At 44.3% G+C, this 26,435-nt stretch overlaps 1 protein-coding gene across 2 annotated transcripts; it reads left to right on the top strand.

Annotated features, from left to right (window-relative positions):
* The first annotated feature begins 24 nt into the window (after positions 1–24).
* On the top strand, positions 25–26,330 carry MCM3AP (minichromosome maintenance complex component 3 associated protein). Of its 2 annotated transcripts, none has more exons than XM_054209370.1 (28): positions 25–877; positions 964–1,187; positions 1,857–1,935; positions 3,957–4,104; positions 4,562–4,758; positions 5,699–5,838; positions 6,348–6,545; positions 6,771–7,039; positions 7,708–7,732; positions 8,627–8,787; positions 9,991–10,235; positions 10,927–11,117; positions 12,090–12,190; positions 13,132–13,263; positions 13,884–13,997; positions 14,511–14,663; positions 15,765–15,962; positions 16,278–16,346; positions 17,036–17,170; positions 17,547–17,700; positions 18,144–18,402; positions 18,763–18,860; positions 20,594–20,984; positions 21,131–21,388; positions 22,097–22,226; positions 23,241–23,447; positions 24,079–24,229; positions 24,717–26,330. In XM_054209370.1, the coding sequence occupies exons 1-28, from the start codon at positions 85–87 to the stop codon at positions 24,873–24,875; spliced, it is 5,379 nt and encodes a 1,792-aa protein (XP_054065345.1). In that variant the 5' UTR covers positions 25–84; the 3' UTR covers positions 24,876–26,330. The 2 variants fall into 2 exon arrangements, with proteins under 2 accessions (XP_054065345.1, XP_054065344.1); XM_054209369.1 differs by having other exon boundaries at positions 26–877; positions 7,708–7,870.
* Positions 26,331–26,435: the final 105 nt, after the last annotated feature.

Here is a 26,435-nt window from a genome sequence, read left to right as displayed (position 1 = left end):
GCGGCCCCGCCTCGCCTTCCAGGTCCGCCCCGCCGGCGGGACCGGGCTCCCGCCCCCGCCGGCCGAGGAAAGCCGGCGGCCGCCATGAACAGTGGGGGACCTTTCCGCGGCCCGTCTGCCTTCCCGCCGCCGTTGCGCTTCGGGCAGGCCGCCGTCTTTGGACAGGGTGGTGCCGCCGCCGGCCTTCCCTTCACTCCCGGACCCGCCGCCGCCGCCTTCGGGCCGCTCTACGGCCTAGGCCAGGCGCCGGGCTTCGCGGCGGCGGCCAGCAGCGGGGCCCCGGCGGGCAACGCGGGGTTTAGCTTCAAGCCGCCCACCAACCTGGGCAGCTTCCCGGGGTCAGGTGAGGTACCGGGCGGCGGCGGGGCCTTCGCGGCGCCCGAGTTCCGCTTCAAGGCGCCCGAGAGCGCCGCCGCCTTCAAACCGCTGGCGAGCGGCGACGCGGAGAAGGGCCCGGCCGCCTCCGCCGCCTTCACCTTCTCGCCGCCCTTCGGCTTCGCGCCCGAGGCGGGCCCGGAGGCGGCGGGGCCGTTCTTCTCGCGTCCCACCGCCGCCCTGGGCCGGCCGGAGGAGAAGGGCCCACGACCACTGTTCGAGGAGCCGGGAGAGCCGACGCCCAAGGGCCTGAAGCGGAAGGAGGAGCGGGAGCGCTCGCCGCGGCGGGCGGCAGCGGGCGGGCGGACGGCGGTGGCACCGCCGGAGAAGCGGGCGGTGCTGCTGAGCCGCCCCCGCGGCGGCGCCCTGTTCGGCCGCACGCTGCAGGAGGTGCTGCGCAGCCAGGGCCGCGGGCACCGCGACCGCGGAGACGCCGCCGAGGCCGAGCGGGGACCCGCCGAGGAGCCGCCGCCGGCCGAGCCCCGGGAGCCCCCCCGGGAAGGTAGGCTGGGGCGGGGAAGCCCCGTGGCACCGCGCCAGCTGGGTGTCACCCTGCTTTCTGAGGCGGCTACCTCTCTGTCTTTACAGATGCCACCCCCGTGACACCCGCCCGCCGGGCTCAGGGCAGTGAGAGCACGGAGGGGCTGGGGGGCCTGTCGCCCGGTGAGCTGACGGCCATCCAGTGCAAGAACGTTCCTGATTACCTCAATGACAGGACGGTGCTGGAGAAGCACTTCGGCCAGTTTGTAAAAGTTCGACGGATCATGACCAGGCGCAATAAAAAAATGGCTATTCTCCACTTTTTTGATCATGTGAGTGTCAGAAGCAGTTAGCATTTGTGCAGGCTTAAACCTGAGTGCTTGGGATAGGGCCAGCTCTAGTGAGAACCATATCCCTGTTTGGTAACACGCTATATTTTTCTTCTGGGGGAGAACTTTTTATTGTGAGCATGTATTACAGAGAGTGACAGAAGTATAGTGAGCTGCACCTAAAATGTAGCTGCCGGAGCACTGCCTGGCATTACCTGATAGTATCCAGCCCAAACACCAAATGGATCTTCCCTGTTTGTTGTCTCATGTCACCAAAGCCTGAACTACATATGCTGCTGCATTCTTACTTAAGCTCGGCAGTACCAAGGGCATGGTGAGCTTTGCCATCTTTGTAGGGTGACCAGCTTGCTGGAAATACTGCCGTTATGTCGGTGCTGAGGTGTGTTGAGGAGCCACTTTGGAGACTGCACGTTCTGTTTCTGCTTTGTGCTTAAAAACACATCTTTGGTCTCTAAGCTGGCTGTAGCAAAAAGCAGCGATTTTTATGGAAACCTGCCCAGTCCTGCTGGTTCCATGTGGGTCTTAAGTGAGAGCTTAAAATGCAGTAACCAGAATTTTATGGAAATTGGTAAATGTTTCTGTGGCAAAAACTGCACTGTGTGTTTTGGTGATGCTAACAGGTTTTCATACTCTGCTTTTGTTTTCTTTCAGGCCTCTGCAGCTCTTGCCAGAAAAAAAGCGAAATTGTTGCACAAGGACATAGTAACGTTTTGGCAAAAGAAGAAAACAAGTAAGTCTCTGTTTCCAGATGTGACTACTGCATGATACATAAATGGCTTGGCATCTGCTCTCTTCTTGTTTTCTGATATACTGAGATGGATAGAAAGGTGATCTCCACAGCAGGAATGTTACAGTTGCAGAAGTATGATGGTTTTCTTTGACTTTTGATAATCAGACTGTGCTCTTTGCACAGAGCTTGTGGGAGCATTGAAGGTTATTCTTTACAGAAGCACAAAAATATTTTTGTGTTCTATGTGACATCCTGGCTAACTCTGTCTGACAAAGCCTAATAGAGAATATGCAGAGGAGGGGGAAAAGAACAGGATGAAGCGTGTAATCGCTTCTAGAATAATTTCTCAGACTTAACAGCCTGTAACTTGGGAGCCCTGGAAGCCAGAAGGGGTGTCTTAGCCCTTGGAGAATTTTTCTCTTGTGAAGTTAGCCAATTGCTCTTGTAAGCTGTGTAAACTTCCACCGTCCACAGTACTGTCCTCTGGTATTGAGGAAGTTTTAAGTAAGCGACTGCAAATCACAGTTGGAAATTGCACTATTTCTTTCTTAAATTTCTGTTGTCTAAAACTTTTTGCTTGATCTGAGCCAAAATGCTGTTTCAGCTGTATGAAAGAGCTGAAGACATTGGAAATGCCAGTGTAGTTTTACAAGAGACTTTAGAAACCATTCATGCAGCTACAGTGATGTTAATTTTGTGCTTCTATGTAGAGTTAGGATGTTCTTTGGGGATGTAAGAAAACCCAGTTTCAAATGTCTCACTGCCTGCTTCAGAGCATGGGCTGAGATGTGGGCTTCCAGCTTTCAGGAAAGTGTCCTGAGAAGTTAAGGAGTACCCTGGAGTGAGTGTCCGTGTTGCTGTTCTGTGTATCTGTACTTCCCTTTCTTTAGCTTTATGAACGTTACTTGTGTATCTCTCAGATCCTAGCCTGGGGATACACTTCAGCTGTCAGCAAATGAATGGTTCGTCGCAGCTTTGACCAACCACAAATTTGCCTTCCAGAAAATGAACAGTTCCAGAGTTGTCTTCCTGAGAATTGACATCTTGAAGCAGCAACTATAGGGGTGCCTGTTCACCTTTGCCATTTTATTGTGGTGGCAGCTCTATAGAAATGTGAATAGTAGTACTCTAAAATAACTAATCTGAGAGAATTTAAGAAATCCTCCACCATCCTTGGAGGATGCTGCCAGACTCTTTTCAGTGGTTCCCAGTGACAGGACGAGGGGCAATGGGCACAAGTTGGAACATAGGAAGTTCCGTTCAAATACACGCAAAACTTCTTTACGGTGAGGGTGACAGAGTACTGGAACAGGCTGCCCAGGGAGGTTGTGGAGTCCCCTTCTCTGGAGATTTTCAAGACCCTCCTGGATGCAGTCCTGAGTAATGTGCTCTAGGCAATCCTGCTTTAGCAGGGGAGTTGGACTAGATGATCTCTAGAGGTCCCTTCCAACTCTGAAGATTCTGTGATTCTGTGAAATCCAACTGGTTGAAAACTTATTCCTGGGAGAAGAAATTCTCCCTTCCTGCAAGATGTGGATGAGAAGGCATGCCAACCTTAGTCTAAGCTTGGGTGTGTGAAATAAATAATTGAAATGCTTCATCAGGAGCACTGGAAATTGTGGTTTACATAGATGAAGTGGATTTCATTTCCCGTAGAGAGGTATGACTTGTGGATTATATCCCAAACCTGAGAGAACTTAAATTTGGATGATGATCAGACTTCACTTACTGACTATCTGCTGACCAGTTATAGTTTTTGCGAAGTGGTATTTTATTGAAAAATACTTATTCTTTATAGAACAGTGAAGCTGACTAGCAATTGGTAGACTTATTCGGTACAGCTTCTAGTGCAAGTTGTCCTGGAAGTTCTGCATTCACGTACGAAACTGTGACTCTTAGTTTTATTTCCTAATAGTATATTTTTTAAAAAGAACTGCTCACCACCCCCCCCATGGAGAAAAAAGAGTTGTTGCTTAATCTATTTGGCAAGTACCTGGCTTCATATTTATATGCAACTTCAGGTCCGGCAAAAAGAGAATTTTCATCCAAAGAGAAGAAAGCAGGTGAAGACGAAGGAAGGCAAAGCAGTGAAGAGCAAAACTATCAGCATTCCCCTCTTCGAAAACCTTTAATAAGATCCTCTGCCAGCAGTGTCATGCCTGGTAAAAGGTACGTCTGCTCCTCTGGGAATCCATCTGGCAGGAAACAGGGTGCATGGGGAAAAAAGGATGATCAGCGTGTGCCAAATAGTCACATTCTTATCGGGGAGTGTGCTTCCCTCGTCTGTTCTGGTTTGTCTGAATTACAAGCTCACGGATCTCACACTTTGTCAGAAAGATACTTCTAACTGCTTATTAAGACCTTTTGCTTTGGTCTGTGTATTTCTTTTGAATATTTTGTTCATAACAACATGAGTAACAACACCTGCAATAGTGAGGCATTAACTCCCAGTGATAGATTTAGCTCATAACACCCTTAGCATGTCGATACTTACTTTGTTTATTTGATAAGTTGCCTTGCGAACAAAATATTCTAAACAGAGACATTGACGACCTAAAGAGCAGTGAACTGATTAAGGCTGGGGGATGCATTAGTTTATCATTGATAAAAAATCTTCTATTTTCAGTTCTCCAGCAAAGAAGCCTGGTCTCCGAAAGACACTGCAGTTTGAAGCAGATCTGTTTGATTCTAGTTCTGAAGGGCAGAGCTCGGAGGCCTTGGGAGCTTCATTGTCGTCTCTTGGTAACCTGGTAGGATTAGTGGCCGAGACATCTGAAGAAAGATACCGTCTTTTGGACCAAAGGGACAAAATCATGAGACAAGGTTATTACACGAATTAACAAGCGTAACATCTGCTTCTCTGCTGGAAAGAAATAAGTGTTTGGTGTCTGTTGCAAAGCTGTTGTGATATTATGAAAGTGCCTTTAAAGAGAGAGTTTAACATCGACCAGTCTGTAAAATACTCTTCTATTGTACATATATACATTAATTTCTTGCAGAACATGCAAGAATCTGTTTTACTTACTACACATGCGTATTTCGTGTGGAAAGTGAATAGCAGACTGTCATCTTCTGTGAAGGAGGCCATGTAGGGAGATTTGCATCCCTGCAGGCTCTTTGAAGAAAGCTACCCAAAGCGTAGTGTTTCACTAAATTCAAAATGCTACACAGCTGGTAATTATTTCAAGAAATGGCCCTTTGTTTCACAGTGCTGGGTTGTAAAGCTTTCCATCCTGTTCTTGGCATTTCAGAGCTCACCCTACTTTTAATTTAAGATCTTAAGTTTACTGTCGGCAAACAGATTTCTCATCCACTTGATGTGGAATTCTGAAATTGCCAGTGCTTAGTTAGGACACAAAACATTGGGTGTCTTCTAGAGTCTTCAATCTTTTCAGCAAAACTCTGAATATCCAGGTAGGACGGTAGGAGAAACTTCCCCAAAGCAGTGGTGCAACCCTGGGACAGGTCCCAGAATGGGGGAACCCCATTCTTGTGCATTTCTGACCACACCAAGGTGTGGCTACAGCTTTGCTCTGAGTAGATATATGATGGGAACCTCTGGGGACCTTTTTCCACCAGCTTTTTTGTGAACTGTTGCCCTAGCAATGTACTTCTTGACATCCATCCATTGACCAGCATACAGACTCCAGCTGAGGCATCTGGCATGTTTAGGGCTGTGTTGGCACATCAGGGTAATAGCTTGTCATGAAAACAAACCCAAAAGATCCTTAGTGTTTGTTCAATTTTACTTATTTTTTTTTAGCTCGAATAAAAAGGACTGATCTTGGCAAAGCAAAAACTGTTGTTGGCACTTGCCCAGACATGTGTCCTGAAAAGGAGCGCTACATGAGGGAGACAAGAAACCAGCTCAGTATCTTTGAATTGCTTCTAGGATCTGACAAGGTATGTGCCCTCTGTATGCAGGGGTTTATTGTTCCCAGGACATGTTTGCTTGCTGCTTATATATAAAGCTGTCAGTGTTGTTTAGTTGATTACAGGGTTAATTCTGCTGGAAAAATTCTGGAGGCCATTTCATTAATGTCTTTCACTTCCCTGTTGTAAAACAAGAAGGCTAGATAATTGCTTTTTCACTCTAAGTCATGTCTTTTATTTAGCTACAGACAGGCTTTTAGAACTATAGTTCTAAAACTGTAGGGCAGCAGTGTATATATTGTCTTGAATGTTATGAGTTTGAGGCTTAAGTCAACACTTAGGATCCTATCATAAAGGAAAATACAATACACTTGCTATCGTAGCGGAATGGATGTGGGTTGTTAGTGTGAACAGTGGAGAAACTCCTTTAATAGTCTGCCACTTGCTAAAGTAAAGGCATGGATGGGATGAAATCCTCTATACTCCTGAAAAGTTGAACGTACTCCTTAGACTTTGATTCTTTTCTGTACATCTTGCAGGTAGATCATGCAGCAGCGATCAAGGAATATAGCAGGTCTTCAGCAGATCAGGAGGAACCTTTGCCCCATGAATTGAGACCCTCTGAGGTGTTGAGCATGACCATGGACTATTTAGTGACAAACATTATGGATCAAGGAGAAGGAAACTACCGAGAATGGTATGACTTTGTTTGGAACAGAACTCGTGGAATAAGAAAGGTAAGCACTAACAGAGGAAACGTTTGATGATAGAAAGGAAAAGATCACATAATGCCGTAAAAAGTGAAGCAAAAAGCAGTACTAATTCAAGTGTTTTGAATTGCAAAGTGACTCAAAGCACAGTTGAAATGAGTTTTCCAAAGGTAGTGCCAGATGACTATGCTCTTCAACTGTAGTTAAAAAATACATGCAATGCTTTTTTTTTTTTTTTATCATTCTGGTTAGGATATAACCCAGCAACATCTCTGCAACCCGCTGATGGTGTCTCTGATTGAGAAGTGCACTCGCTTTCACATCCATTGTGCTCACCACTTGTGTGAAGAGCCCATGTCCTCCTTTGATGCCAAAATCAACAATGAGAACATGACTAAATGCCTGCAAAGCTTGAAGGAGATGTATCAGGACTTGGCTAACAAGGGGATTTACTGCAAGAGTGAAGCAGAGTTCAGAGGTTATAATGTCTTGCTGAATCTCAACAAGGGTGATATTCTCAGGTGGGAACAACAGATATCACTTGTTTTTTCTCTTTGCCTGTGGGAAGAACTGAGATTAGGATTTAAGTCCTGACAAATTGTAACGCCAGCGAAGAGTTTAGTTGCAGACTTTTTTGTCAGTGTACTGTAGTGATGTTTTATTGGAATTTTTCAATAGGTCATTTTAAAAAGTGTATTTTTTAAGAAAAGAAAAAAAAAAAGCTTTGTTTTATCTCCTTGGGTAACTCTGCAGGTAGTAAAAAAAAACCAAACAAACTAACCAAACAAAAAGGAAATCACATCTTCACTGTTCTCAATCAAGGAAAATTTTTTACTCTTCACAGAGCGGTGACCAAGCTTCACTGCTCTGTGTGCAGTAGGACCAAGCGAAAACCGTTTTATGGACAGAGTCATACTTAGCTTTTCTGGTCAATCTCTTAACTGCCTTCTTCCCATAGATGTTGGAGTGATGTACCTAAATAATAACATGCTGATTATGCAAGCATCATCAGAAGGTTAATTATCAGTAAATAATGCCACTAATTTAATTCATAGCTGTTTGGTTTGGATAGGAGTTGCATGTCTTGCTTAAAGCTCCTAATTTTAATTCTGTTTTGTTACAGATTGGTATTGAATTGTGACTGTTAATATTGAAGCAAAAGGGTCATCTCTGTCGTTTGTCTCCACAGAGAAGTACAGCAGTTTCATCCAGAGGTTAGAAACTCTCCTGAAGTTAGATTTGCAGTTCAAGCATTTGCTGCATTAAACAGCAACAACTTTGTGAGGTTTTTCAAGTTAGTGCAAGCAGCTTCATATCTGAATGCCTGTCTCTTACATTGTTATTTCAACCAGGTAAGGAAAAAGCAGATGGGTATTTTTTTAAAGTGTTAATCAGTAAAACAGTCTGGGACTTCTGGGAGGAAGTCTTCTTAGCAGAAAACTTGGTAGATATTTAGCCTTAAAAATAATCTTATTCTTGCTTTTTCAGAAGCATTTAAAATCTATGAAGAATTTTCTGCCGTGTTATAAAAGGCAAATACTAAAATGCTCTTCTCAGCTTCTTTTTCCCATAACTGTGTACAAATACATATTATTTCCCCTGAAAATGATTGGGAAGCAGAGAAGGAGGCATGAAACTTTTGCAAAGGAAATATCAACCTGTACCTTCAGAACCCCTTGCAAGCTTTTTCTTCTGCATAAGAGCTGCAAAGGGATATGCTCAAAATGAGCAGCATCAAAGAGTAGCAGAAATTGGAAGCAAGTGCATACAATTTAAAAATGAAGTTAAATCTGAATAGTTGTTTGTGGATATTTGACAACAAAGTACTGATTTCTTTTAAATGCGGTTTTCACGTGGTGGTGAGGCACTGGAACAGGTTGCCCAGGGAAGCTGTGGATGCCCCATCCCTGGAAGTGTTCAAGGCCAGGCTGGATGGGGCTTTGAGCAACCTGTACTAAAGGGAGGCGTCCCTGCCCATGGCTGGCAGGTTGGAACTAACTAAATGATCTTTAAGGTCCCTTCCAACCTAAACCATTCTATGATTCAAGTTTATAGTGCATTTTGGTGTCTTTAACTTCGTACTTGGTTTTTGTTTTATTTCACCCCAGATTCGTAAAGATGCTCTCAAATCTCTCAATATCGCCTACACTGTGAGCACCCAAAGATGTACAGTGTTTCCCTTGGATCACCTGGTCCGCATGCTACTGTTCAAAGATTGTGAGGAAGCAACCGATTTTATCAGTTACTATGGCCTGAGTGTATCTGATGGGTAAGTGTGAGGAAAAGGGTGTCTGTGCCTTAAGATGCCTGGTGGGGTTAGACCAATGTTAGGCGAAGTGTTAATGTGGATCAGCTGCTCTTGCAGTGTGCAACGAGAAAAAGAACAGGTAAAGGCTAGGGGCTGGGCTCTGTAAGCGGAGCACTAAGGTAGCAAATTTTAATAATACGTTCTATTGGTGTTATTATGATAAGTTAATTTTGCATCTTTCCCTAAAGAAATGGGGCTTATATCCTTGTAACTGCCGTGACTTCCCACAGTAGCTTTTTTTGGACTTGTACGTCTTTTCTTTTTTTTTAACTTGGTTTGATAAAGTACAAGGGATTTCAAGGATACAGTGTTCTTTCAGCCTTCTGTAAGGTGGTGAAAACAAGAGAAACATTTTCCCTCAAAGGAGAGACTGCGTATTTAGCTTGGTCTCCATTGGACTCCATGGACTTCCTCTGTAGAAAGAGATGTTGTGGATAACCTGGGGGGGGGGGAAAAATTCTTTTAGGTTCTTATCTTGCAGTTGAATTGTAGTAAATTGCAGCTCTGCAGGGAATGAGGATACAGTTCTGCTTCTCAGGAAACTGGCATTATGGTGACGCACGTAGGGCGGGATGAAGTTGAACAATGCAAACCAGTTTTTAAAGGATGCTGAAGGGCAGCGGTTTGCACATAAGTGTCTGCCATGGAAATACATACATTCTAAGCTGTGCTTATACACACTTACAATCTCAAGGGACTGGAGAAGGCAAAAAACTTGAGCATGACAGTTAGTGCTCCATTTCTTATTAACATTATGTTTTGCAATAATAAATTAGCCAGGCTACAGGTGCCAAGATTGGAAGAAGACTGCAGCTTTTAAAATTACTTCTGTAGATAGCCCTGCCATCTGTCATGTGGGATGTAGTCTAGGTAAAATATGCATGGATAATATACACAGTGGATAAAGGTTAAAAGGAGAAAGAGACAGAATAGTCCACGAGGGTGCCCAGAAATGTTAACGCAGCTTGTACTCTGTCTTGGGAGGATAACTGTGGGTACAGCACTCCCTGCCTTCCCTGCTCTGATTCCAGCCAAAGATCAGGATCCAGGCTACAGGCTGAGTGCCCAGTGCCTGTCTCGTTTTGCCCTGCTAAGCTGTCCAGCTGAAAACCTATAGGTTACTGGAGCTTTGAGGACGTACTCCTGTGTTTTATTTTTCCCCAGTGCTTATGTGGAGCTCAATCGCTCAGCTTTCTTGGAGCCAGATGGATTACCTAAACCACGTAAATCGATCTTTGTCAGCCAGAAGCTAACCGTCTCAGTTGGGGAAGTTGTAAATGGTGGGCCGTTGCCCGCAGTGCCTCAGCATATGCCTGTGTCCAGCTTCAATGGACAGAACAAGTATACTGGTGGAAGCACCTCTGTGGATCAAGCTAGTAATAGCCAAAAATCGAGCATGGAAACAACAGGTAAGAGCAAACAAACATTTTAGATACTGCTCAGGAACATACTGCTGGGTCAGCTCCGTGTGTAGCTTTATTTTACAAAGCAGAAACTTTTCTTAGCTCATAGGGGTTGAAGTTGCATGGATTTGGATGTAATGAAAGCACGTTTTGATTTAAATGTACTCATGTATCTGTAAAAGCTAAGAAACAACCCGATTAATATACTTCCCAATATTATGCATTAAGGGAAATGAGCGTAATTTTGCCAACATAGGTCAAATAACTAGATGTTTGGCTACATCAGACAGCCAGCTTCCATTTTCAGTTTGCAGATTTTGTATTGCAACTGTTTTTTCCCCACAGTGGAAAAGTTAGCTGAACATAGGCTTTTTTTGTCCTTGTTGAAAGTACAGATATTTTGCATTTATTCAAGAGGGATGTGTAGGTGCTAGGTGTACTTGACTTAAAACAGTTGTTTTATTGGAAATGGTGTTGGAGGCAATGTGCAATGAAATTTTTGAAATTTTGTATAAAATACTCATAAATTAGTTTCTATGATATAATTTTTAAGCTTTAAGGCGGCAAGCTTCTGTTGTGGACTTGTTCTATGACCTGATAAGATTTGTCAGATAAACAGCTTTTGAAGATAAGAATGGTTTTGCATCTGTTTGTGACTGACGTGATTTCCTTAATTTTTCTCTTCCCCTCTCCCAAGAAGGAAGAGTGGAAAGCAAAGGTGTAGATTTAGATGCCGCAGGAGTAAGAGTCCAGCCCTCAGCTCATCTTCTGCCCTCACTGGTACCTCGTCAGCTTGTGTCGGTGCTGCCTCCTGCACAGGCAGCCTCCCAACCTGCTGGACAACCCGAGCCTCTCTCTTCAAAGCCTCAGCCTGTCTACACAGATACAGTAAGGAAATTTAACCCATCATGAAGTGTTTGGGAAAGATTGTGAAACCTAATAAAGGTAACTGAGTTCTTAGGTTGTTTTAGTTTTCCAGAATCCACATGTGTTATGTGGTGTCAAAAAGAGACACTCCCTGCTTCATAGCTTTGGATGCTTTGAGAAGTTGTTTCCTTGGACCGTTCTGAAAAGAGAAAGTCTTAAGTGATTTCAGATGCAAGCCTGAAATGTCAGTGCTTGCTCTGACTCCTTCATGGGATAAACAGTCCTGTCTATTTAGCATTTATTTGAGAAACCTCTAAGGAGACAGTCAGAAAGTGATAGTAGAACGTTAGTATGTTTGACTTAGTCGGTAAACTTTGCTTTAGTGAATAGTATTGAACTGTTTCTTGATGACACATATTTCAAATGAGACATGACAAAATTTCTTCTTGTGGGTATATGACTATTAATGTTGGGTCTTGAATGGGTACCCTGTATATCTGCGCTGTTCCCCTTCTTCTCCCTCCCACACAAGTTTAGACATGTACGAATGCTGAACCCATCTGGGAGTGTCTCATTGCTTTGTAAAGTACTGCTGCCATGTTTTACCTAAATGTGGCTATATATCAGTGAAGATTAGACCTGGTCATTTGGTATTAAATGAGTTAGAATGAGAGAAACTCTAAACTAAGAAAATAGGAATCCCTCTCAATATCCACTTTTCTTAGCTATTATTTCTTAACTTGACTTGCCAATATTTAATACAGGAAGCTACTTCTGTTTCTGGGCTGTTATTAATCTTTTAGGTAGTCTAAAATTTCCAGACTGTTGTGTTTGACTAAGTTAGCTTAGTTTGTAAGTAGAAATACAGATGATGTTGCCAATTACAGTCAGTTAAACAAGGCTGAAAAGCCTTACTCCCAATTCACATGTGCGCCCAGGCCATCTTGAGCAAGGCTGCATCTTGCTTCAGCTTCTTCCTCTGTTGCGTTGTAGGACATCGCCGAAGTGGTGGACAGGCTTGTGCACGACGTCCTTAAAGGAGAGTGCAGCGAAGTCGGCAGAGCAGGAGTGGCTTATGTGACTGCTGCCATCTGGTAAAGAGCATTTATTGCTGGGTACTCCTGGAGTCTGTCGTCAAAGCTGCAATTTGCCGTAGCAGCACCATGTGTGAAGATCATAAAACTAAGCAAGGCAAGGTCTGTAGTGGAGATAGTCTTACTGAGGCAGTTGAGGGAAAAGCAGACCTTTCTTCAGGTGTCTCACCTCTTTGTTGCATACCAGCTATCCTAATGGAAGGCTAACCTCTGTAAACCTTGCCTTGCATGACACTCACACCTCTGCCGTGAGAAATGTGTGTTGTGGAAGGGGGACAAGAGGAGTAAGTCCAGATTTGGCTGCTTCTCTGCTTCAAATAACCCTTCCTCTCCAAGGCAGTTGGTAGAGTCGTAGATGTGGGTTTGTGACCAAAGCAGTGTTATTAATGCACCAATGTTTTGGTTATTGCTGAACAGCATGGGGTCAAGGTCTTCCTTGTTTCCCAGTCTGCATCCCTGTGAGTATGCTGGGGGTGTACCAGTGGCTGGGAAGGGACACAGCCAGGACAGCTGACCCAGACTGACCAAAGTTTCATACCACGTGATGTCATGGTCAGCAATAAAACTGGGTTAGAGGAAGAAGGTAGGGTTTTCTGGCTTCCAGGGTGGCCATTGATTGGAGACTGCCTGGGCATTGATCTGCTTGTGGGAGGTGGTGTCTGACTGCCTTTGCTTTCCTTGGTAGAGGTGTGGTTTTGTGTTTTTTTTCTTTCACCAGTGTCTTTATCTCTATCCACGAGTCTTCTTGCCTTTGTTCTTCCTATTTTCTCCACTGTCCTCATGTGGGGAGGGGAGTGAACCAGTAGCAGTGGGGGGTGCTTGGCTGGTGGCTGGAGTCAGCCCACCACAATAGAGCAAAGGTGTGCTTGAGAAAAGTACAGACATAGGGCTTTGAATGAAAACTTTCTGCCTTTGAAAAGAGAATTGCTATTTCTGCACAGCACCTCAGAGGCCACTGTGGAGGAAGTCGTGACTGAAGTGATAGGGGAGATCCTCCAACAAGTGGCTGGAAGCGTACTTAGTGCGGAAACGGAGCGTGTCAAAGAGGAAAGGCGCAGAGTAGAGGAAGAGAGGTGAGTCACTGCTTTTGCTCAGGGGCAGGGTGGGCTGTATACACCCTTAGGCAACGTAACAACAGCTGGTACCAACCTGAGTCCTTGCACATCTGCTCGGACCCTGTGTCGTCCTGTCACGCTGACACCATTCAGTTTGTCTCACCTTGAGCTGTCCTGGGATCATGCAGACAGGCTGTTGCTTCCGTGTTCTCAGGTGGTCTGCTAGTTATATTTTAGTGACCTCACAGAGCCACTACGAAAGTGAGGCAGGGGGTGTGGAATTTGGGGAACTTATATTCGCCCAGAGTTTCTAGAGAGGGAGATACATCCCAGTCCCACTTTATGTGGGAACTTTACCTTCTGAGTGAGCTGCTTGTCTGTAGTTTACTGGGGTAAGAATAAAATAACCTCATTGTTATCTGTATTTTTGAAGGAAACCTGGCTCTATGCAAAGCTCTTTATCTTTAGAGAGAGAAACCAGCTAGTGGAAACTTAATTTTAAGCAAATTAACTCTCTGACACTGTGTGTAGGGCTTGTGTAACTAAGTGGCAAGTTTGCCGTTGTAAATATTTTCACTTGTGTAAATCTTGCCACTCTTGTCTTGCCACTTGTGTAAATCTCTTCTCTGTCCTTCCAGGCAAAAGCAAGAAAGAGAACAGTTAATAAAGCAGTTGAGCCAGTTGGTGGGTATGGAGTTAATGGAAGAAGTAATAAAGGAGAGTGTTCAAGAAACTTCAACCAATGAGTTAAAGTACGTACAATGTACTGCATGCTGCACTTTGCTGTAAGATGCTTTCCTAAGGGTAAGAATTTGTTAGGGAGTGGTGGATTCTTGCTTGGCCTTCTCCAAGTTCGTCTTCAATAAGCTACTTTAAAGCGAGGGTAAGTGTACTTGGTTGTACAGCCGGCTGCCAGTTTGCAGTCGCACTGTGCCAGGCAGCAGCAGTCCTCCAGGGTGGAGGGAGAAGAGGCTTTGTCTAGCACAGGGCTGCTCTGTGGGCTTATTTTTGTTCTGACTCCCTTACCGATCAGCTGTGGGCTTTCTTGTAGACCCTTCTTTGTAAGCCTGTGATCAGGGTAAAACTTGAATGACTTCTGATTGATTACAGGCCTTATTTAGAAGAGTCATAGAGTAGAAGTGTGGAAAATGCCTCCCCTTTGCTAAATGTGATGGTCTTCCCTGTTTGCGCCTCAGCTAATTGTATTGGCATTTGCTGCAGTCTCCACCTCACTAGACATCTCGGTTTGTTTCATTTTGAACTAGATGTGCCTTAGAAAGAGACCGGCAAGCCCGTATTGTCCGGTGTTCAGAAGTTGTCTGTGGTCATGTCATGGACCTCTTTCTAGAGGATGAGATTTTCCAGATTGCTAAGGAAACCCTTCAGGAGCTCCAGTGTTTCTGCAAGTACTTGCAACGGTGAGTTGCCACCCTGTGACACAAGTGCTTTTCTTGGGAGCATTGGCACGGAGTGGTTAATAGAGTTTGAAGTACAGCTGTCTAATTGTGTTCTTTTTGCTGTTGTCGTGTCTCCAGTCTGAGGGTAGACTTACAGTCATCAGCCTCTAATAAGTTACTCAGCTATATGTGGGAGGGGAGCACACCTCATTAGAGTTCACGAAATGACCTTGGTAGGAGATTTCAGCTTCATTCTATCTAGAAACTTGTAGTAATTTCTCCCTTTATTCTTTCTGCTGGATGCTTGTTTTTCTGGATGGGTGCTAAATGTTCAGTGGCTGTTGTGGTGCTCCAAGTCAGAGATTCATTTCTCCCTGTGCTGTGCTGCCACAGTGCGGTCAGGCTGAGGTGCATTTCAGGTGGTGTTTCTCACTACTGAAGAGAACGTAGCAGTCCACTCTCTTTACTGTGGAGCACCTTCCCTTTCAGATTTCTTTCTGTCCTAAAACCGAGTTCATGTGTGTCTTCAGGGCATGCGTAAATCGCCTTCAGTGGGCCTTCTTACCGCAATAGATGTTGCAAAAGTATTTTCAGCAAGTGATCGAGATATCAGAGAAGATAATGGATCATTGTAAAATCCCGTATGTGCTAGGAATAAACATGCTGAAAACTGTGAAGGAAAACTATGCTTGAACTTTTGCCTGGGCAGCATAGCTAGGACAGCTGAGGAAAGGATGAGATGGAAGAGCAGCAATCCTGTTACCCTCCTGTGGTCTCTCTGGCCACTGCGAGCAAGTGCAGCTTGCTAAGCAGAAAGTTGCTCCCTTTTGTCTGCACTGGTCTTTTGAATGGGGCAGAAGGCTGCCTCTTGGACACTGCATGCGTACCGCTGGCAGGTCTCATCCTGTGCATCCTCTGAGCTCAGACTTTGCAGCTGTGTGCAGAAAAACAGCCTGAGCCCGCTGCAGCACCCACGTGTACCATCTCGCACTCGCCCTGGGCAGACTGTGACTTGTGGGGTGTTTGAGAGCCCAATCCAGTCTGAAGAGCAAAGATGAGAAAGCCTGTTTGGTCTGCAGAAGAGTTTATTAATGTGACCTATTTATCTATTCTCTTCCAAAGGTGGAGGGAGGCAGTGGCAGCTCGAACAAAGTTGAAACGTCAAATGAGGGCATTTCCAGCTGCTCCCAGTTGTGCAGATCCAAAAAATAAACTGAAAGCACTGTCCCCTAGTGCTGAGTGGCCTATAGCCATGGAGAATTTGTGCAAGAGAATTGTAAACCTGGGGAATGGAGGAAAGCTGGGGATCTCTTGCACGAGGTAAGAATGCTTACGGTGACAGCAGTTGGCAATCTGTTTGATTTTTGGAAGGTAAGTTACAAAATAGCCCTCTTTGAACCTTCATTGTGAACATTAATGGTTTTGCAAAACTGCTTGTTCTCAATTACTGCCAAAAAGACCCTCTCTACACAAATGCCATGACAAAGACTGCAAACCTAAAGAAACCCTTTTTCTATTAATGGCAACTTTCAAAAGTGCCTGCAGTACTTCTCAGGTCTTAGTAAGTGTTTTTTAAATTTGGTTAAAGTACCTGTTCTATAGCAAAATTTACAACCAAGACTCTTTTGTTTCCAGATTGAATTGGCTGAGAAACAAGACTATGCATGAAATTAAAGTTCAACACTTCTACCAGCAATTGTTAAGGTACATTAACGTTTAATCGTTTTCTTTCTAAGAAAACTGTAACAGAAATGCCAGGTCTCAAAAATGTCAGTAAGGAATGGCAAATCATACTCTAGTGTCCACTTGCAGCCTTGCTGCTCAGAGTATTTTCCAGATAAGGGAAACCGCAAGATAAATTCATGAAAGTGTTAGGCCATCTGGTCCTATTGCTGTAGGTGTAACTTTAAGGATCTGGTGGATATTACGGGGTTTTTTTTTGTATCTGGATGGGGTGGTGCCTGGCATGGGATACAGGGGGAGAGGAGTAAATGAGCTGTTAACAGCCAGGTTTGTGGCACAAAGGGATTGATCTAGATGTGTAAAGTGCAGTAAGAGGTCTACCTTCTCATGGCTTGACCTGCACTCTGGTGGCCTGTATGTTTATTGGAGGAGCATATTGAAGCAGAGTAGAAGTGAAGCAATGCACATAAGGTCCCACAATCCTCGAAGTAAGGCGCATGTAACAGATTTAGCAGCTGCAGTTCTTGAAGGTATCTGGTCTGTGATGAAATAGATGGGCAACGTATCTAAAGAATTAGCTCTAATTTTGGGCTGTTTGAACGGGACGGTAGCTACTTACAGTGTTGTAATTAGTTCAAAGGAAGAAAAGCATTCCCCAGGTGGGAACGAGCACTAGGGGGCGTCTTTTCACCAGTCTTTGTCTCTTTAAGTGATTTAGCTTGGACTCCTCTGGATCTTGTCTCATTAATCACTGAACATATTCCAGTGCAACAAGAACTGGTTTTTTGGAAGGTGCTATTGGTTTTGCCAAATGATGATGAATATGCAGAGGATGATCCCATCACGTAAGTAAAAGAGTTGATTGCTGGGTCCCTTTCTCAAACAGGGCAGTCAAATAAAGAAGAGTAGTAGTATACAGTCCTTGATGTATTTTTTTTTTTTCCCCTGTACCATGTCAACCTTCCAGTTTGTTTTCACTTGACATTTTTCACTGAATTCCTTTTTCTCATACTGAAAACAGAAAACCTTGAGATATGTAGCAGAGTGGATAATTTCAGGACATTTAATAGCTATTTAACAAAATCCAAGTAATATGTAGGTTGGGGTTATGATAGATTGTGGTGTCTTAGAGAGATTGGTGCTAGAACCCTAAAATCCCATTTTTAAAAAAAAAAAAAACCAAACCCCAAACCCAGGAGCCTACTCTTTTGTGTTTGCTAGGGTACTGATGGATTGGTTGAAAGCCAAATTTATGGGAGACAAAAGCTGGAAGAAAAACACTTCACATACAGAAGGCAGAATTCAAACACTGACGTTATTTAATTCTCCTGGCACGCAAGGGAGCAGAAGCATCAAAGTCAGTGTGTGTATAAAGGTAGGTGAGGACAATTTCATGATACCTAACAAACCATGAAAGTAGGGTGTGCTCTTTTCCAGTGGATGTTGTGTGGAAGCTTTTCACACTGTGTCCTGTCAGATGGAGGGAGATGACTGGGAGGGATGGGGTGGTTGAAAAGGTCTGAAAAAAGATGGATTTTTTTTTTTCCTTGTTTCCAGTCAGTTGAGTAAATACCTGCCTATATATAGTGCAATATTTAGAATCTTAGTCATCTCTGAAGTGCAATTTTGTGCTCATCTGTATCTATTGGACACATCCATGTTTGTCTGTCTGACAGCTTGTTGTCCTAAGATTTGTAGAGCTCCTCGTAACAAATGTCAAAGCTGAAAGCTAATGATCGTAAACTGCAGATTTCAGTATGAAAAGAGATTTGTTTAGCTTTAGCTGTATTACTGTTGTCATCTTTGTTACTTGTATAGGTGGCACATGGTGCACTCTCTGACTCTGAGCTTGATACAGCTGAGATGCAAAAAGACTTGCTTGGAACCAGTGGTCTCGTTCTTCTCCTGCCTCCTCGAGTTAGGAGTGAAGATGTTGCAGAAGATGATGTTTATTGGCTTTCAGCTTTGCTGCAGTTGAAACAGTTGCTTCAGGCCAAACCTTTCCACCCGATAGTTCCCCTGGTGGTTCTAGTCCCCAGTCAGGAAGAAGAGACCACAGAGAAAGAAGTAGAAGAGGGTATGTAATTATTTCTGTGCCTTGAAAAAACAATGTGAATGTTTAGGGTGGTCCCAAGTAGAACTGTTGTAGCTAGTCAGTCTCTCAAATCTATTGTCTAATAGAGGGAGAGACTGAAGTAAAATACTTCTCAAAGACTTCCTAGAAATCCTGAGGCCTTAAGAACTGATCAATATGGAAAGGGATGAACTTTCTTTGGGCTTCCAGTTTTCTTTTGCACACTGTATTTGATCCTGAGAGTCTGTGGGCAAGGATGGAGGAGGGAAGCGATGCTGTGAATGTATGCAGAGAGTGTGGTCAGAGTAGGAGATACGCATTCGTTGTTCCTCTGTGTATATCGCAGGTTTTCTTATTTTTAAGGTTTGATGCTGCAGGACTTGATTTCAGCACAGCTTGTTTCAGACTACACCATTGTTGAGCTCCCAGGTTCTATCAATGACTTACAAGGCACCAGAAGGGTAAGAACACCAACTCACATGAAGAGATACTTCATTGATTTATCATTAACCTCTCAATTACTAATGTCTTATAAGGAATGATTATGTGCTCAGTAGTTTAAATGGCAACTGAGTCTTGTGTAATGAGATATTTTTTTCAATTGCAGTCTCTGTAACGTAGTTTTTGTTCCAAAAAACTCTTTGACATTTTTTCACACACATGAATTTGCTGGAGTCGGGTGCTCGCTTGTTAATAGCGATTCCACCATCAGCCAGAACTATCCTGAAATGAAATATTTTTGCTACTTTTTCGTTATTTGTGACTGTTCTGTTTTATCTGGCTAGAGATCAGTGGTGTTTGCTACATAAAAGATAGTTTCATCTGTGTGATACTGCAAACTAAATACCAAAATAAGTGGATTACATAAATCCATTCTTGTCTGTCCTGCCTGCATGGGACTAGCAGGGATATAGTTGCTGCCTAACAGATAAGTGGTGGGTAAGCCTTTATACCCTTAAGCTCCCAGTCCTAAAATGCAAAGGACCTTTTGTAGGACTCTTGTGGGATCACCCAGTATTATTCCATCATGATGGACGGGTCTGAGGGATGCCTCTATCCTCTCACATATGCAAAGCAGGACTGTACAAATCTGTCCTTGACAGCCTCTTGCGGTTTAATCCCAGCCAGCAACTGGGACCATGCAGCTGTTCGCTCGCTTCCTGCCCCACCCAGTAGGATTGGAGAAGATGGTTGAGATAAAGATAGTTTAATAGAACAGTAACAGAAGAGAAAATAATAATAATAATGGTAAAAGAATATACAGAAGGAGTCATGCCACCTGATGATCAGTTGACCTGCCTGTCTCGAGCAGCAATCTTGAATTCTCGCCCCCTGGCCAGCCCCCATTTATATACCGAGCACGACATCTATGGGAAGCTGAAAAAGTCCTTGACTTAATATAAGCATTACTTAGCAACAACTAAACTAATATGTGTTATCAATATTATTCTCATACTAAATCCAAAACACAGCAGGTACTAGGAAGACAATTAACTCTGTCCCAGCCAAAACAGGTACACCAGCTTCTCCCCTTGTCCTTCAGTTTGCTGTGTGCTTGGCAATAGTGGCCTGGAGGTGACTCAAAAACCCATGGTGGAAAATGATACTAAGAAGTCTAAAATAACTTTTTGTGTGTGAGTCACAGCAGGGTGGTTTGGAGAGGTGGGTGAGTGTAATGGCCAAGAGCAGCTAAGTTGACTTAGACCAAAAGCAGCTTCAGCCCTGTATTCCCTTCTCAAGGTGTCTGAAGAAGGTGCCTAAGAAGGAAGGTGAGAACAAGACAAGCCCAGAGCGATGCTCCCCCGCAAACCCTCATAGCTTGCTCCTCTCTGCAGTTCAAGGACTGCCAGGATCAGACGTGGCTTCTGTGGATATAGTCACCCTGGTCTAATTTCTGTGAATCTTTCCAATTTCTCCTGTTAAGTTTTTGGCATCCCCAGTGTCCTGCAGCAGGGAATTCCACTGTGTGACTGTATCTGGTGTGAACAGCCTCTTTCTGTCTGTTCCTGAGCCTGCTGCATGTGAATTCAGTTTGTGGCCACCTGGTTGGAGAATTACTGTTGCAAATATCAGGAGGATGATAGTTGATTTGTTTGTATTTTGCTGCATAGTATCTTGAATAGTGTCACATCAAACTTAGGGTTGCAGGATTGAATCCTTTGTGTCCTAACCACCCATGTTGTTTGTGTTGTAGATCTCTGCGGCTGTGGCCTGGCTGGTTTCCCAGTGCCCTGACTCCCTTGAGCTCTGTAGTCAGACCCTTCGGGAGTACATCGAGGATGGCATTGATGGTGAATTTGGTAAGCGCTTCTACCATGACTGGAAGGAGAGGCGTTTAGCTGGCCTGCCATCTCAGGAGCCTGGGGTCATCATAGAGCTATACAACAGCACTCTGCAGTTTCTTTCGGATGTGGCATCTTCAGAGCACCTTTGTGACTTGTCTTGGCCTGTTACTGAGTTTTCAGAGCCTGGGGGTAACAAGCTGTTGCCCCACCTGCAGTGGAATATGCCTGGTCACCTGGCCTGGCTGAAGAAAGCTGTGCTGTCCTTCCAGATCCCGTACCTAGATCTGCCTCCATTAGGTGGTACGTACGTCACACTGCAGTATCCAGTTGGCAGCTTCTTATTCTGTCAGATGTGCCTGTGCTGTGTTGAACTATCAGCCTGTAAGGTGGGTGGTTCAGCTCCGTCACAAATTCTTGTAATTTACTTTGTTGGCTTTTTTCCATAGCTCCTTGGCATCCTGTTTGCCGCATGATTTTTCAGTATGTGTCTCAGATTGCTAGTTCTTCCCATACTCAACCACTGATCCAGTCTCAAGTGAAGAATCTGCTGAGCAAAACTTACCAGAAGTGGAAAAACAGGACATCTGCGAACTCTGATGAAGATGGACCTTCTGTTGAGGAGATCCCTTGGGATGATATCTTGGCGGTCTGCATCGATCATAAACTGAGAGACTGGAAACCACCCAAACTGCCTATTGCTCCAGGTATTGTGTGTCCTTCTGCAACATGGATGATACCTCTTGCAGAACTGCGTTTAATAACTTGACAGTGATGCCTTTATGCGTGGCAGCAAGTGATATGGAGTAGGGAGGGAACTATGGTCTTGCTGTACTGACTGCACATCTGTCTTCTCTTTGGAGTGCGTATTTAGTGTTGATTATGACTTGACTTGAGCTTGTGATGAAAAAATTTTGTCTCTGTGTGGTCAGTCTTTCAGCCTTGCTCTCCCAGTAGGAGAGGGTTTACATTCAACCGAACGCCAAGAATTGGTCGCTCAGGTCAGCTGAGATGGCAGGCTGCCACTGTTAATGAGCACTTCCATGGATTAATGAAGTTTGTCTCGGATTCTGTTTGCTTTCAATTTCAAGTGTGTGGGGCTTTTTTGGTGCCCCGTTTGGCTTAACTATAGGGAGTCTCTTTTAATGAAATGACTACTTAACCTACTGACTTGGATGCACTAAAATTATTAAAATGAAGATAAAGCAGCATTTTCTAGTCTTTCCCAGTACTCTGGTATCTGTTGAACAGTAGACCAGTTCAAGACGACACCTTTTTCCATGCAGATTACAGCTTAAAGCTCCTTGAAAGTGAATGTGCCATTTTCTTTCAGATTGGCTTTTCAATACTGAGCTTTTCTTTTAAAGGGGAAAGTCTGTTCTAATATTAAAAGTTGGGTTTGGGTTTATTCACAGAAGCAGTAAGTGAAGACGGTCAGATTCGTGTGTACTTCTTCAAGGAGCATTTAAAGAACTTCACTCTCCCTTTTTCATGGGAACAAGCCAGACTACGCACGCAGGAGGAGATCCGGCAAGGGCACGAGAGGTGAGGCAGCCGCTTGTGGGAGGAGCATTCATCTGTCCATTGTGCCATCAGAGTTGCTTGGTGAACTCCACAGAGGCTGCTCGGGGCCTCTATGATGAACATACAGTGCTGTCATGATGCTGAAAACCAGCATATGGCATCCCCCCAGAACGTGCTTGTGTACATCTCCTTGAAATGATGTACAAGGTGTGCTGAAACCACGTAGTAAGTAGATTTTATTTCTGCAGGGTTACTCAACTCTCAAAGAAGTGGATTGCTTGGGGGGTGCTTAGACCATTATATATGGAGAAATTAACTTCTGCCAAAGAAAATACTGCTGAGGCTTTGGAATTAGACTTGTACTCTAGGTATAAAAAGCATGGTGGAAAAACAGGGTGAGGCTGGGGAAGAGCATAGGGATAAATCATGAGCGTGCCCCTTATTTAATAGTGCCCCCTTCCTTACATTCACCTTCAGTTGCAGTCTGCAGCTGACGGATTAATTGTATGTTAGATGGTTTGTAGATTTACTCTTTGGTAATTATATGTTAATTTTGCAGCATTTTGAGTTCAAAAGGATGCTTTGTCCCCAGCTTATGGGGAGACATCAGGGAAGTCCCACGGCTGAAAGAAAATACTACAAGTTGAGGGGGGAGGGTGGCTTAGAGCTCTGTGGCATTAAGGTATTTGAGATCTCAAGAGTCTAGCTCACTTCCCTAGCCTTGTTCAGAGTGAAGCCAGTCTCTCTTCCCGCTTGGAAGCTTAGCTGCTGCTCTGCTGTGTAGCAGGAGACGTTGGGTAGATACCTTTCTTTGGGGTGAATCCCAGCCCCCTGTCAGATTAGTTCCTGTCAAATCTCACACACAGGTGGTGGTATGTTGGACCCTGGTACAAGGGAATTATGTCTCTAAATGATAAATTCTTACTCCCTCCTATTTCCAATCTTCAAGCAGTAGGGAAAAATCAACACACTCATACCAATTTCTGTGCTTTTGGTTTTTTTTTTTTTTGTGTTGTTTTTTCCCTCCCCCCTCAGGTCAAGGGTTAAATCTCCCAACTCCTTTAAGAAACCCTATAGTGTCTCCATGATGCCAGGTCAATATAGTTCTGGCATGAGCATGCTGTCAGGTCAAGAAAAGAGCATTCCCAGTGCAGATGAATTCACAGACACAGCCTCAGCCGAGGAGCTTCTCTCGGAGCGTCTGTTGGCACAGTTGCAACTGGAGAAAATAGAAAGCAGGAGGTAAGTTCCCGGAGCAACATCCTTTCCTTGCAGCTCTGGCCCAGGGTCGTAAATGATTCTAACTTGTATGTAATGGGAAGCCAAAGTCCAACAGTGCTAGAAAACAGCCTAGACTATCTCCAGTTTAATCTAATTTAATCAAGCACATCAGAGCATTCCAGTTCCCTGCTACCTCCTACTTGCGTCACAGGAATAGTCCAGGACGGTAGAAATACTTGGAGCTTTGAGGAACAGTTGGAAACTGTCAGTGGTCCACCAAATCCACCAAAATTAAAGCAGTACAGTGTGTCCTGCAGTATCACAAATATCTATGAGTCCACTTGGGGATGTCAGTTTGGTGCCTGTAGCAATGCAGATCACAAAGCTGAAGAACTAAGGGTTTTGAGGTTGGCCCAAGGGTTTCTTGTCTCTGCCGCTTTTCCCTTCAGTCTGTGTCTCTCTGTTCTGTACCACAACCTTCTATGACGGATTTTCATCACAGCAATGGGATATGTCAGACCGTGTTGAAAATAACTGAACATCAATATCCTTCTTGCAGACACTTCTGAACCCAAAACTCTTGGTTAACCCACTGGTTACAAGAACAAAGCCAGGCTGTAGTCTGACTGGAGTTCTTGATCTGTCTGTCCAGGTTTGAAGAACAGTTGCATCAATGCCTAGCTGAGGACATTGAGCCCCTTGGTGATTTTGTAGGTCTTCCCCTCTACCTCCCTCAGTCTCTGGTTTCCACCCCATCTGTCACCTATCCGTTGATGAAGTCCCCTGTATCATCTGCTCAAGAGGTAAGAAAGGGTGGAACTGCGAATTAGCTGTATCTCTGATGAGTGCAGGTGCCAAATATGCTGTAGTTGCAAAACCTTTAGTGGGAATTACCTTGGTGTGCAGTGTTGGGTAGACTTGGGAAATAATTGAAAACCTATGCCTTGGGAATAACTTTTTTCCAGGAAGGGGAATGCTTTCTGCAGCTCTGGAATAAGAGTTCTTCACAGGCACTAATGCTTTCTGCTGCTGGCAGTCATAACAGTATCCCTCGTGGTGCTGCACTTTAACTTAGGGAATTGCTATTGTGGGTCAGCTTTCCCAAGTTAAAGGAAGGCAGGGGACAGAAATAGAAGAATGTGTTATTTTTGCCCTGCCTCCTCAGGGGTGGGGGTTGCTGACCTCCATGGTGGTTCTCAGCTCACTAGCTGTTCCCCCACTTTTGAGAAGTTCCTTGTTGGTACTGGGTAATGCTTCCTTCTCAGTCTCATCTCTTTTCCTTCTGCCCAGGCTGGGAGTCAAGAGGGATGCAAGCTTTTGATGGAGGAGGCAAGCCCTACACTGTCAGACAGACTGAAACACTTGCAACGGCTCCTCAGAGCAAACAAGGATGGTGAAGCTGCCTCTGAGCTCCACCTGTCTGCTCTGGTGGACATGGTGGATATCTGAGCAGAGCTGAGATACGTGTGCAGATGTAGAGACTTGGTAAAGAAATCCAGGTCAGAGTGATTGAACAGATAAGCTCTTGGGGCAAGTTCCAGAAAAAACAGGTGTCCTCTCAGGAGAACACAGAGCAGATCTGGGGCCTGGTCCCTTCTCGCATAGCTGCACAGTGATGGCAGTTTGTGGGTCAGCGTGTCCCTTTGGCTCACAGCTGAGTGTCGGCTGCGCTGGGACTCCCTCCTTTTCTGCTTCACAGGCACAGAGACGAGTCAAATGCTTTTCTTGGAAGGCCTTAAATTGACACTTAGTGGTGATTTTTCTTTCTGCCCGTTATCTATCATGGTGGGTAAACATAGCTCCTGCCAGGAGGAAACTGTAAGGTAGCAGGGGTGCCTGGGAATATCGGAGCAATTGCTCTCCATAGACACAGTTCCTGAGATGTCCCAGCCCTGTTGTTGCTTGCTTCATGCAGAAGGTACCTTGCAGCAGCACTGTGGTTTGATTTTCCTGTTTTGTTGCCCAGGAATGTCAATACTGTCATTTTCAAGTCAGTGCAACACTTGTCCGTATTTTGTATTTGATGATGCTCAATGCAAATTTGGAAGGATTTTTGTGCTGCTGGGCCCAGGTTTTACTGTATTGAATATTTACAGCATTAAAACCAGATGAGTTGCTTATTCTACAGGTTAATTGTCATGCTGGAAAGCAGGACACTTTCTTCAATAAACAGCTATGAAGAAATAATTTTCCTTTTTTGGAAGAGCAAATTACCTGCATTCTCCAGTATTTAAAAAGCTGTGGATTTGGAAGTGGAAGACCTTTGGTTTTAGTTTAATATTGATTCCCAGTAAATAGAATGAAGATGTACTTCATGTCTGCAGTACTCCTGTACAAGTACTCCTTTTTTTTTTTTTTTTTTTTTTTTTTAAATTATAGTGTCAGCAATTTTTTCTCACAGAAGAAACTTCTGCCTGGTGAAATACAAATTACTGCACCTTTGGCAGTGAATTCTGATTATCTTGCCTGCCAGAGACCAGTTGTCTGACTTGCTTCTACTTTCAAATGAAATTCTCAGTAGTCCAAAACTGGCAGCTCCCTTCCAAAAAAGTAATTTTATAGTTGGGTTTGGTTTTTTTTTTAATAGTATTTGTATTATTTCTCTTAAACCTAGACTAGCAATAGTAGTTTATTATTAAGTTGAAATAAGAAGTTTAAACTGAAGAAATTATGCTTTGGGGTGATGTTCATACTTTTGTTGGGCTGTGGTGTGTTAACTTTCGTTGGTCACGTGCAAAGCGCAGCCTGCACCATACCCTCAGACATGCTTTAACCCAGTGCTGCTGTTGATGTTCTCAGTTTACCTGGAATTCAGCTGTAAAAACCCAGAAGTGTCCTGGGACGTCATTCACACCATCTGATGTAAATGTGTTTTGTACCTAATAAATTTTTAGTGGCTTGGAATATGCTGTTGTTTCGTCGTTGCGCAAAAGTTCCCGGTACAGGGGAACTCGGTTGGCTAGTGTAAAATACTCAAGTTCGCCAGACTGCGGGGGCGTGGCAGTGCTG

The sequence above is a fragment of the Rissa tridactyla genome, chromosome 7 (genome assembly GCF_028500815.1).
Source record: "Rissa tridactyla isolate bRisTri1 chromosome 7, bRisTri1.patW.cur.20221130, whole genome shotgun sequence".
NCBI classification, from domain to species: Eukaryota; Metazoa; Chordata; class Aves; order Charadriiformes; family Laridae; genus Rissa; species Rissa tridactyla.
This window is presented reverse-complemented; position numbering and strand designations above follow the sequence as displayed.